The 12442-nt window shown below is 54.4% G+C and overlaps 1 protein-coding gene across 1 annotated transcript in view; it reads left to right on the top strand.

Annotated features, from left to right (window-relative positions):
* The window catches only part of LOC142431785 (polycystin-1-like protein 2), a 33940-nt gene extending 21498 nt beyond the window's left edge, over positions 1-12442 (top strand). The window contains 9 exon segments of the mRNA XM_075536738.1: positions 2673-2805; positions 5088-5158; positions 5340-5475; positions 7035-7211; positions 8020-8108; positions 8665-8822; positions 10655-10817; positions 11641-11823; positions 12314-12442. Coding sequence (XP_075392853.1) covers positions 2673-2805; positions 5088-5158; positions 5340-5475; positions 7035-7211; positions 8020-8108; positions 8665-8822; positions 10655-10817; positions 11641-11823; positions 12314-12442 — 1239 coding nt within the window.

The raw sequence follows: 12442 nt of genomic DNA, 5'->3' as shown, positions 1-12442 counted from the left end.
CAGGGAAAAACCACAGCTTTGGTGAAAAGGATGTTAACTCAGCACTGTAAAAGAGGTTGGGGTAAGACCTGGCCCACAGCTCAGCCAGCCCCAGGCCTTCAAGCCAGGTCCACATTTGTCTCCCTCTCTCCCTCCCTTTCTTGGTCCAAGGTTGCTTCTTTCTCTTCCTGAGAGGGATCAAGATGGCCCCAGGCGTAGACCCTCAAGCCCAGAAGGGAAAGAGTCCAGTGAAGCATATCTCTAGAAGCAGTCACTGGTCCGTGCTTCATTCACCTGCCACCTCCTCCCCTCACCACCCAGGACCAGAAAAGTGGGACCCAGTGTGAGCAGCCCTGCTGGCATGCCCACCCTGGAGCATGGTGCACCGGTAAGTTTCACCCAAAAGATGGCGAGGGTGGGGAGTGGAGAATATCATCCATAAAAGCTGCTGTTGCCAAGAGAGCTGGGTGCCTGGAAAGAACGGAAAAAGAACAAAACACAGCTGCCCACAGTCCACCCCTTCCTAATCAGAGTTTAAGGCCCAGAGAGTTTCACTAACTTTGCTCAAGTCAAGCAGCACATTCAGGACAGGACCTGAAGGAGCAGTGATGTCTCTCTCCCCAGGATTAGTGGGTTTTCTTCCTCCTTGATATCCAACAAGCAAATCTATCCTAGCCTTGCTTGCTTGTGTAACTTCACTCTTGCTGCCCTCGAGTTCACGCTGACTCATAGTGACCCCTCTGTGGGTTTCCGAGATGGAAATGTTGAAGGGAGTGGAAAGTCCAGTCTTTCTCCCACGGAGCTGCCGGAGGTTTCGAAGTGCCCACCGTGAGGACCCCGGCCCAACGTGTAACCCCTACACCGCCAGGACTCCCTGGTAGCTTGCAGATCCTCAGACCTCTGGCTGGCTGCCAAATGAGAATTCACCGGGAAGGAGTGTTTGCCTGCCTTAACATACCCTAACCACGAGGGCCTCGTACATGCTGCAGTTCCTATTGCAGTCTCCACCCTGCAGTTCGTTCACCATCCCGGTCACATTCCCACATCTGCTGAGCATGTCCTTCAAGGGTGCTTTCCCCCTTTCTTTCATCTGAAGAGAAGTCCCCAAGACTGACGTCACACGAAGCATGTTCTCCAGCCCCATCACAATTATACTAGAAACCAGCATTCCCAAATCTACCTAGGATGCCTAGGTACTCCTTAGACATCTTAGATATTCCCAAAACTTGAAATAACATACTTCTAAAAAAAAAAGCCTATGAGTCACATGAGAAATTACAAAGGGGATTAAATATATATATATATGAAGAATGGAATGATACCAAGGGCTCAAATAAAAAGTAAATGCTTAGAAAATAATGATGGCAACATATGTATAAATGTGCTTCATACAATCGATGTATATATAGATTGTTATAAGAAATGGAAGATCCACCAATAAAATATTTTAATAAAAGTATAAAAATAAAAAAATAAAATGAAAATTAAAAAGATCATCTATCCAGTTTTATAAGATACTGCTAAAGGAGTGTTTAGAGGGGGAGATTATAACTTTAAAATCCTTCCATAGGAATATAGTTTTAGGTTCTTCATAAACTAGCAAGACCAAATTTCTAACTCTTGGCTGTTAGCAACTATCCATCCATCCATCCATCCATCCATCCATCCATCCATCCAATCATTCATCCATCCATCCATCTATCCACCCAGTGATGAAAGGTGTACCCAGTATACCTGTAATGGTCAGGCCTTGGTAAGGGTTGAGGATACCATGATGAATAAAACAGATGTTGCCTCTCCCTTCCTGAAGCGTAGGGGGTAAGACTTAACACATACTCATTAATTGGGAATTATGACAATATTCCGATAAGAGCCCATCAGGTGCAGAGATAGTAACTAACAGAAAGTGCTCTAGCACGTGTAGTCAGTCTCTTGAGGGGTGACACTGAAATGGGGGCCTGAACGTAGGGCAGTCAGCCGTGCAGGAGACTAGTCTAAGAGTAGCCTCCTGAGGACCCCTTAGGCTGCAAACCACAAGGTCAGCAGTTCAAAACCACCACCCACTCCAATGGAGAAAAACAAGGCTTTCTATTCCCATAAAGACTTACGGCCTTGGAAGCCCACAGGGGCAGTTCTACCCTGTCCTGAGGGTCACTGTGAAGTGGCATCAATCCGAAGGTAATGAGCTTGGTGTGGGTGTTTAGCCTCCTGGTGTTGCCCTCTAAGCTTGGACAAGAAAAAGACCGGCCTGACCTGTAGCACAGGTCCTATCAGCATTCACTCCAGGAAGAGGCCTGATCCTTCCTGTTCCCTCTTCCTTGTCCAGTGCCCACCCTCACTCCATTGCTGGCAGCGGTGTGGCTGCGTGTTAGGTTGCGAACCACAAAGTCAGCAGTTTGAAACCACCAGCTGCCCCAAAGGAGGTGGGGTGGGGCAGGGTTTCGGGATCACACAATGTGTATATTCCTGGGTCTGTGGGCCCAGGTGAGTGTGTGGTGCACCCACAGCACTGAGTCTGTGTCCAGGTTTGGACTCCCTTGCTCACGGGGTTATTCAGAGCCAGGATGCCAGGGCCCCAGAGGGGAAGCCAGGTGGATTGGTTCACTACTGCTATTCTTGGCACGGATGCTCGGGGGTGATGGTGGGTGCTGTGGGGTGGCGGGCACTTCATTGGCAGACTGCTCTTCCTGCAGGAGGAGACAGGGGAGGTGCAGGTGTATGTTGAACCTGGTCGATATGTGGATCCGTTCACAGCAGTGACACTGGGCTGGCTGAGCAGCGACAAAGATTTACACTTTCAGTGGTCATGCGGTAGGAACCGCTGGAGTTCCTGAAGTTGTCCGAGCTCCTGAAGAAGTGCTGGTGACTTCCACTGAGCTCTGGGAGCGTGGGAGGGGGGTTGGATGAGGGGGAGGGCAAAGGCAAGTCACATAGCTGGAGTTGAGAAGCACTAACTCCCTGCCATCAAGTCCACACTGACTCACAGCGACGACCCCCTGTGGGATTCTGGCACTGTATCTGTTCACAGGGGTAGAAAGCCCAGGCTTTCTCTTGAGGAGCTGCTGCTGGTTTTGAACTGTTGCTTGGGCCGGATGGGCAGACTGGAAAGTGTTCGCTCATAGTCAAGGCTACTCACAGACAGAAGGGGGGTGGTATCTTTGCAGGTGCTGCTTTCCTGCAGCCTCTGCCAGGGGACAAGGGACAAAGTGTCCAGTTAGCTCAGGCATCAGTCCAGAAACTGCTTCATGAACCCCCAGGTGGAGCTGTCAGCAGGCTCTCATGGCCTTGGGCCAGGAGAGACAATTCTGTGTTGTTTGCCTAGGGAACAAACAGCCTCCCCTGCCTCCCCCCCAACTGGGGGTGTATCCTCTCACCCTACTTATTCAATCTGCGTGCTGCGTGAATCACCTGTAATGCTGGACGGCGCATGGCAGGACCCAGCGTCAGGATCGGAGGAGGAAGACTTATGAACCGTTCTGTGGCGGCACAGCTTGGTTTGTTGTAAGGGAGGAGGCCTTAAAGCGCTTACTGATGAAGGCCGAAGGCTACAGCTTTCGCTCCGAATGGAAGCAAGCCCAAAGCCACACAACCCCACGAAGCAGCCACACCGCCCTGAGCGGAGAGAAGACTGGAGTGGGCGGGGGGAATGTGGCATTCCATGGGGGTCCATCCTGGAGGCTCAGGGAGGCAGCCGTCAAGAGATGCAGGAAAGATTTCGCCCGGCAGAGTAGCTGCAGGAGAACTCTTCAGAGTGCGCGAGAGCACATGTGTCGCTCTGAGGCCTAAGGTGTGCTGCAGGACACAACGCACTTGACCTTGTTTATCGCCTCCCATGCGCTCAAAGGCTGGACGACGGACGAGGACTGAGGACTGAGGACGACGGATGGGAACTATACCGTGGACTGCCTGGAGCACGGACAATGGACCTGGCTGGGGGAAAGAACAGCTAGCAGGTCCTCAGGAAGAAGGGCCATGAGACTCTGAACCTGTTCTTAGGAGGAATGAGTCCCTGGAGAAGGGGACCTACCTCATGGTAGATAAAGCATTAGAAAAAAAACAGAAAGAGGAAGACCTCAATGGGGTGGAAGGACCAGGCGCTGCCACAGCGGATGCAAACATAGCAACGATTGTGAGGCGGGTGTCGGATGGACGGGACAGGGTTTCTTGCTCCTGTGTAGCCCGGATCACTGGGAGCTGGCATAGACTCCAGGACCCCCAGCAGCAGCCTCCAGCCTCCGCTCCTAGGGTGGTGTGTGCACGGACTATGCCAACACCGCAGAGGTTGTTTATACACCACGCACAGCACGCTCTGATGCCACCACGCCAGTTCAGGCTTGTTAGGATAAAAAAGAACATGGCGATACTCCCCCACTGGGCAGGGGAGGGGACTGAGGCTCCGAGACTGCAGGGACTTGCGCCAGGGTGGACACGCGTGAGTAGCAGGGGCAGAATTTGAACCCAGGGCTCCCATCTCAGCCTCTAGCACCCTCCACAAGTTGCCGGTGTATAGTGAATGGACATCGACTTCTGCCAGGGTGGACAGATGTCTCTCCCTCTCCAGGCCCCAGACAAGGTCCTTAACGGGGGCAGCCTCCACCCACCTTTCCCGGGAGAAGACCCAGGCATAGGACCAGGCAGCTGCTAAGCGGTGCCTGGATCCCTTCCTCCCTGGGCTCTGAGCACAACTGTGGGCCCGTGGACACCAACAGAGATGTGGTGCTCATGGTCACTGTGGGAGGCCATGTCCCAGTGGACACTATCAGCTGGTGTTTGGAGGGCACCTCACCAGAGAAGGTGAGGGTGCCAGCAGCTGCTTACAGGCAGAAGCCATCCTGCTGTTTTCACACCCCAGACCTGTGCTGCACACCCAGGGCTGACCTGGGGGGAGATGTCACCACGCAGAGCTCTGGGAGGGGGTGGCGTCAGGATGAGGGCGATCCCCAGGGGAACCAAGGCATTGTCACTAAGAAAGAAGGAATAAACAGGTGCACAGAGATGGGGAAATGACATGAGGACAGGGGCTCAGCCAGATCCAGTAGAACAGGCTGAGACTCCCACCCCCACCAGGTGCGGGGTCTAAGGCCCCAGCTCCTTACCGCTGGTCACAGTTATTCCTGTGTTGGAGCTCTGTTCTGCTCCCCCAAATTCCCTCCTGACTCCCCCTGAGAACACTCCTTCCGTAAACAGTGTGCCCATGAATCCCCATCTAAATTTGGCTTCTGGGAACCTTGGCTGAAGCTCCCACCCCTTACTGGGTAGGAGATAGCCCACCAGGTGCAGCGGTGCCCACTGTCAGCCCCTCAGAGTCCCGTCTGGATATGGGGTTGGCTGCATGTGGGCTCTGTGATGCTCTCTTCCAGGACAAGCCCCTGCCAGCTGCCAGTGCACTCAGAGGGTTTTGGTTGAGTTCTCTAACCCTCTTTCGTAGCAATACCTCCACGCTGCCGCTCAACTTTCTGCAGAGCTGGGGAGGGGGCGTTCGAGTCAGAGCCACAGGTGGAAAGGGCGGGTTCAATGGGTCGTGATGGGGAACCAAGACAGGCCCATGCTCACTGACCAGGGAAGCCATGTGTGGAGCGGGGTGGGCTCCTCAGGGTCCTTCCAGGGAAACCTGAGGTGGGAGACGCCGGCCTACTACCTGTCACTACAAATCCCCGATGAGGTCCCATCAGTGGGACAAGCAGGCGTCCTGCCAGGATAACTCATCGTGTCTCATTTAGAACATTCCCAGAGTGGGAAACGTTGACACACACACACCTGCTCCCAAGAAAGTCAACCATGGGGGTGGTTATCCTTTCTGGAATAACCTTTACTGATCTAAGGCCCCACCCAGGAGAACCTGTCATCCTCAGCTGCTGTATCAGAGCCGAGTCATAGGGACCTTACATCCAGCAGAACAAACGCTGCCAGGCTGCTGTGCTGACCCCGAGCATGGAGGGCCCCTCCATTGGTGCCGGCCCTCTGCCCCACCCAGCTCCCTGACCTTTCTCCCTGATGGCGTGCCCCAAGTATGCGAGCCACGCAGGGTTATGCCATTCTTTTTCTGGGGAGCTCCTGGTTGACAGGCATACTCCCAGGGCTGCCTCTCCCCTTCTGGGTGGAGTCTGTCATGGGTGGGTCTGTCCCGAAACATGGCCTGGCCCAGCATCATGCCCACAATGGTTCCTACGTTGAGCCCATAGTTGCAGCCATGGTGTCAAGCGGTCTTGTCAAGGGCCTTCCTCTATTTTGCTGCCCTTCTACTCTACCAAGCACCATGTCCTTTCCAGGCAATGGTCACTCCTGACAACATGTCCTAGGTAGGAGAGGTGGACATCTTGTCCTGGCCTCTAAGGAACATTCTGGCGGTCCTTTTTCCAAGACAGATATGTTGGTTCCTTTGGCAGTCCATGGTCCTTCCAGTCTTTTTCTTCAGTGTCCAACTTCTCGCAGGCACACGGAGTGATGGAGAACACCATGGCTGGGGTCGGGCACACCTTTGTCTGGGCCCAGGCATTTGTTTTAATCAATTAAGACTCCCTCATGCACAGCTCATCCAGGCACATGCCCTCGTTTAACTGAAGCTGGTGATGCCAGGTGATGTGGGACGTGGTTGCAGCTCCTCTGGGGGAGCCATGGAGGCCTGGAGAGAGCACGGGTTCTGGGTGGGATCGGGGTGTTCCAGATCCTGGCTCTGACCCTTAGCTGGCCGAGTCATGTCCCCAATAGTCTTATCCCACAGGAAATTCTGGGAGGAGGTCTTATTACTAGCCCTGTTCTGCAGGGGAGGAACTGACCCTGAAAAAGGTGACGGCCAAGCTCCCACGGCTAGGACATGCCAGAACTGGTGGGCCTGATTCTGTTCTTCTACCTGGGCTCAATGTCTCCTAGCGCAGCCTCAGATCCCCTTGCATAAATGGGGTGATGAGATATATAGATATTGGGGCCCCTGCCCCAGAATCCCCAGGGTTAGCCTGGGGTTCTGGGTCAGGAATCACGCTTCACAGGCCCCAGGTGGTCTTGATGGGGCAGGGGTGAACCTCCCAGCCCCGAGTGCCATCTGCCTCTGTCCTCAGTACTGGCTGGGTGAGCCTATAGACAGGGCACCTGTGTCATCAGCACCCTGCCTGCCCCCGAGGTGCCAGACTGCGTCATCACCCTGGACGAGGGCACAGTCCTGGCGAACTTTGCCATCTTCTGCCATGCCTCCACAGCGAGGGGCCCGCTGGAGTACTGCTTCTGTCTGGAGTCAGGTACTGCCTGTGGCCCCCCCATCCGAGGGCTGGCACATTCTTGCCAAGAACAGGGGCTACACTCTTGGGGGGCTTCCAAGAATGGGTTCCACAGGAAAGAGGGGTTCACAGAGCAGGGGTTCTGCTAAGCCACAGCTCCCACCCCGGATACACCCACCTGCCACCACACACACGCTGCTGCCGTCCAGAGAAGCAGAGCTCAGTGATGGCTGGGATGGGAGGCGGGTGAGGGGCCATGTGGAGCTGAGCTACTTGCAAACAAGGGCTGGTGACTGTGGGGATGAGCAGGCCACATTTTAGAATGCAAAGAATATTTGTTCAAACATCCCTCCCTCCCTTCCCTCATCCATCCATCCATTAATTTGTGTTTTTTACAAACATGTATTGAACACCAAGTTCTGTTTGAGGCTCTGGATATAAAACAGTGGACAAAATAGTGGAAATCCTTAACCCTTCCTGTGCCTTGACAACCTGGTGGCACAGACCGGTGCGGTAGTGAGCAAAGACCTATGTGATAGAGCCAAAGAAGGCCTTTTTGAAAGAAGTGACACGTCAGCTTGGCTGTGTTAGAACTAAGGGTGCTGGTGGCTCAGTGGGTTAAAAGTTGGGCTGGTAACTACCAGCACAGGAGTTCAAACCCACCAGTGGCTCCTCGGGAGAAAGATGAGGCTGTCTGCTCCCGGCGTCTCAAGGGTCTGCTGCCCCTGCGTGAACTGTGGCTGAGTCCACGTATCAGGCTCCATCAGGGGCCCTGCCGTCTCCCCGGGGCATGGAGGCAGCCTTCACTGTCCCATCTCCATTCTGCCAGGCTTCTGCCTGCACCGTAGCCCCAAGCTGGTCCTCTCTTCAGTGTATCTGCCACTTGGAAAGGAAAGCCACAACTCAGGGTTGACCGTGGTCACCTGAGCCGCGAACCCTGTGGGCACCGGGCAGCAGACCCGAGCTGCGGTGAACGTAAGTCATGGACGTGGTTGTTAATTCTTGGCTTTTGAAAAATCTTGAACTGTCCAGATGTCCCCAAGGGGTGGAGGCTTAGGGAAAGGCCAGGTAAGCCAGTGATTGATGGATGGGTTTAACAGGTCTCTTCTGAGCATATCAGCCACAGTATCTACCCCAGTGGGCCTTGTGGCCGAACAGCCTGAACTGGGCCCTGGCGATGAGGCTCAGGAGGAGTTAGACCAATGCCCCCAGAGGACCCTAGGAGAGGAGCCCAGAGAACCACGGTGCACCAACAAAGCCATGGGCAGGGATGGGGCAGGTCGGCGGATACAGGACTGGCTCTAGGCTGGCCTTTGGTGGCTTCCAGCTGCCTCACAGCCCACGAAGGACCCAGAGCAGAGTCCTCAAGGCAGCGACGAAGACTCCCGAGCTTGCTCTAGTCTCTGCACAAAGACCCAGGACTTCAGGGGCCAGGTCTTCCCATATGCAGAGCATGCGTCTGGTTTCCCGTCAGGTGGGGCTCGGAGACTGGCATGTGGACGATGCCCAGTTCATGGCCTCTGTGTCAGAGACCACTGTGGCCACTCTGGAAGGGCAGCGGCGCCCTGAGCAGCTCATCCAGGTGGCCAAGTTCGTGTCCTCTGTGCTGAACCGGGCGTGCCCGGGGATGACGTTGGAGAGCTGTGGGGAGTAGACACCAGAAGAAAGTGCTGCTTGGAGGCGTCCCTCCCACACTCACCCCTTGGTGGGGGGGGGCAAGCACAGCATGCAGGCTGGGCAGGGAGGTTGAGGCAGGAGGGTTCCATCCATGCCCGAGGGCTGGGCGTGTGGCTATGACTGCCTTCCAAAGTGAAGGCTCAATGGTTCTGTCAAAGAACCGTCTGCAAGAGCTGCAAGGACCCTTGGGCCAGTGTCCTTCTGGTGCCAGGGCCCCTAAATTGCATGTCACCCAACAGAGACTGGTGACTGATGAAAGCAAGTCAGGTCTGCCTCATGTAAGCACGTGCATGCACACACCCCACACATGCACCTCTGCCCCATGTACCCATTCTGAGCATCATCAATAGCAAACTTCATTTGGGAGCATGGTTAAGAGTTGGGCAGTGATCCACAAAGTCTGCAGTTCCAAACCATGAGGCACTCCTTGGGGAGCAAGATAGGGCTTTCTACTCCCGTGAAGGGTTACAGACTTAAAAAGGCACCCGGGCAGTTCTCCCCTGCCCTATAGGGTCGCCATGAATCAGGTTTGACTCTATGGAAGTGAGTTTGGTGTTTTGAAGTCCCTGAGCACATAGACCCTGCACCCTAAAACAAGGTCTTCCCATAAGATGCTAGGGTTCTAGCTGAAAACATTAAACTCACGCTGGGCATCTGAGGCGATGATAAGTCAGGTCTGTTTAGGAGAATGTCAGGGGGCTTGAGAGAACAGGGCAGCGTGCAGGCCCAGGTTGTTTAGAAGGAGCGCATCAGAATCTGCAGAGAGAAGCTCTACAAGCGGAGCTCCAGCCCTGCCGGGAGTGGCAACTTCACCATGGGGAGAACGACATCTCTCCCGTCTCTCCTTGCACTTAGCAGCCCCATACACAGCCACCACACTGCCAGAACTATACAGATCACTAGCCATGTTTAAAGAGCCCCGTGGTCACTAGTGGCTATTGCACGGGCAGAGCAGGTCTAGAACGTTCCCAGGAATCCAGGACATTCTATTGAGCAGCACTGTGAGTGTGCTTCATGTTTCGGCCCCTTTAGTGCTGTAGGGCTTAGACAGTATGTGCACAGGAGACAAGAAGGTCTGGCCTCAGGCGGGAGGTAGGGGGTGGGGAAGGACAGGTGATGGGAACCCACATCTGCAACACCTCCTAATGCACAAAGGGACCCCAAGTCTCCCATGAGGAAAACCTCCGTCTATTCTGGATTCCATGCCAGGCTGGTCTATCTACCACCCTGAGGCACATTGAAAGCAACACTGTCAACTTTTTCCAGAGTGGGGTTGAAGCTGGAGACAGCCTTGTTAGTTTTGTGCTGCAGAAATTTACCACAAATTCAGAAGTTTAAGACATTACAGTCTATCATCTTGAGGGGTAGGAAGCCTCACCACAAAAACCCAGCTGCCTGTGGAGCTGCGCGCCCTCTGGGGGCTCTAGGTAGAGTTGTTCCTTGCCTTCCAGCCCCTGGAGACCACCTGCATCCCTTGGTTGGTGGTCTCTTCCTCCATCTTCAAAGCCCACTCTCTGCTTCTGTCACTACATCTCGGTCTGCACGTGCCGACTCTGAGCCCACTGCCCTGGTACAAGAACACTATGATTACATCCAGGTCCCACCTGCAAAGGCTCTTTCCTCCAGTGAGGCGACATGTTCACAGGTCTTGAGGATGAGGAGGTGGGCATCATCAAAGGTCTCTACTCTGCCTGCCGCACATCCAGTGGCAGGTGGAGGTCTACTGGGCTTTGAAAACCCCAAGCAGACCTGGTCCCTTACACTGACTGCACTTCTTTCTGAAACAGCTTCATCTCCCCACCTTCCCCTACTGTGCCAGTCAGGAAGCGTGTGCTGGCATCTCTGTCCACTGTCACCCTCATCGAGGAGGGGATGCAGGGAGTCCAGAGGCTGGCTGAGGCATTGAGAGGGGTGACCCACCGCAGTGAGGAGCTCACACCCTTGGCTCAGGCAAGTATGGTGTGGTGTGTGTGTACCAATCCTGGCATATGTTGAAGGAACCCCTTCATTAGGGGGCTCTCCTGTGGCCACCAAGATCTCTGTTGTCTTGTTTCTGAGGGTCTTACATGGGTGATATGAAGATAAGGAAAGTCCCACCTCTGCCCCCTGTATCTCACTGTGGTGTGATGGCCTGTCTGCCCGCACAGCTCACCTAGCCTGTCCGGTACCATGCAAGACACTGAGGATTCAGTGCTGATCTTACAAATGTGGCCCCTGACTTTTAGTGACTTTCAGACTACTCAGGCTAGACATTAAACAAATAGTGCACAAGTACATATATATATAATTACAAAATTTAAATATTATGCCCATTTACCCATCCACCCACCCACCCATTTAACTACCCAACCACCCATTCATCTACCCAACCATCCATCCACCCACCCAACCATCCATTGTTCTGCCCAACCATCATCCATTTGTCCACCCACCCATTTACCCATTCAAGCATTCATCCATTCATCCCTAGTCACCAAACATCACTGAATGTTTCTATAGCCTATACGGTCCCCTGAGACAAATTCAGAGATGGACCAGGCCTGGCTACTCCCCTGAAGGAACTTGGAGCCTCACAGGGAGGGAGGGACGGAGAGCATGGTCCCAAGCAGAAAGACAGACACTGTGTGAGATCTATGCCATCGGACCCAGCTCTCCCCTGGCTTCTGCCCCTGCCTTACTCCTCTCCACTGCAGCCCTGCACCCTCAAATAGAGCAGGGACACCTGTCCTCAGCTGGGGCTCACTGCGCTTTCCCTTCTCCATGGGGAACCCAGTGGAAGACCATCCAGGTTCTTCAGCAGGCCAGGGAGGCCCTGTTGGCAGTGAGTGTCTGAGCCTGTCCTGAGGATCAGAGGCACCACGCGGCCACCAGGGACCTGTTTCAGGCTGTTGGCAATGTTCTGGAGGCCTCCCTGAGTGACAGACCAGAAGAGCCCGCAGACGCCAATAGCAGCCAGGTGGGTCCCAGGCAGGGTGACCTGCAGGTGGTCCTGCAAAATGGTCCTGCTCCAGGCCTTCCATTTCCCAGAGACTGAGTGCTAGGTAGGGTGGACGTCGGGTTAAAGGGGCACACAGAACTGGCTCTGCACACAAGCTGGAGCCAGGTGCCACCATGGATCCTGGCTAACCCCAAGTCAACTGAGTGACCTAGTCCTGGGTCCTTACCCTGCCACACAGCCTGCCTCTTGGAATGTGCTTGATGATGCAGTTTTGTTAGATCAGTGGCTGGAATCTTCATCTTTGTCAAGTGCTTATTGTCATGGCCATAGTTACTAAGGGATACTGGAATGAGACCGTCGATCCATCAACGGTGTCCACTGCTGTCCTCCTGCCTCACCTCACCCTCTGCCGCCCTCTCCTGGTCCCCTGGAAGGTGCCCCATCAGTCTGGTGAGTCACGACAGGTGACAGGAAGGGATGCGCCCAAGGAATCTGCTTCCTCTTTCAGGCCACCACTGTGCCACAGCTTCTGCACATGGTGGGGCATGTGCAGACAGCTCTCCTGCTGGGGAGCCTGCCCAGGGACCCGCCTAGCATACTGACTGCCCCCTCCGTCTCTGTGTACACAAGCAGGTAA

This window comes from Tenrec ecaudatus, chromosome 18, assembly GCF_050624435.1.
Source record: "Tenrec ecaudatus isolate mTenEca1 chromosome 18, mTenEca1.hap1, whole genome shotgun sequence".
Lineage (NCBI taxonomy): Eukaryota > Metazoa > Chordata > Mammalia > Afrosoricida > Tenrecidae > Tenrec > Tenrec ecaudatus.
This window is presented reverse-complemented; position numbering and strand designations above follow the sequence as displayed.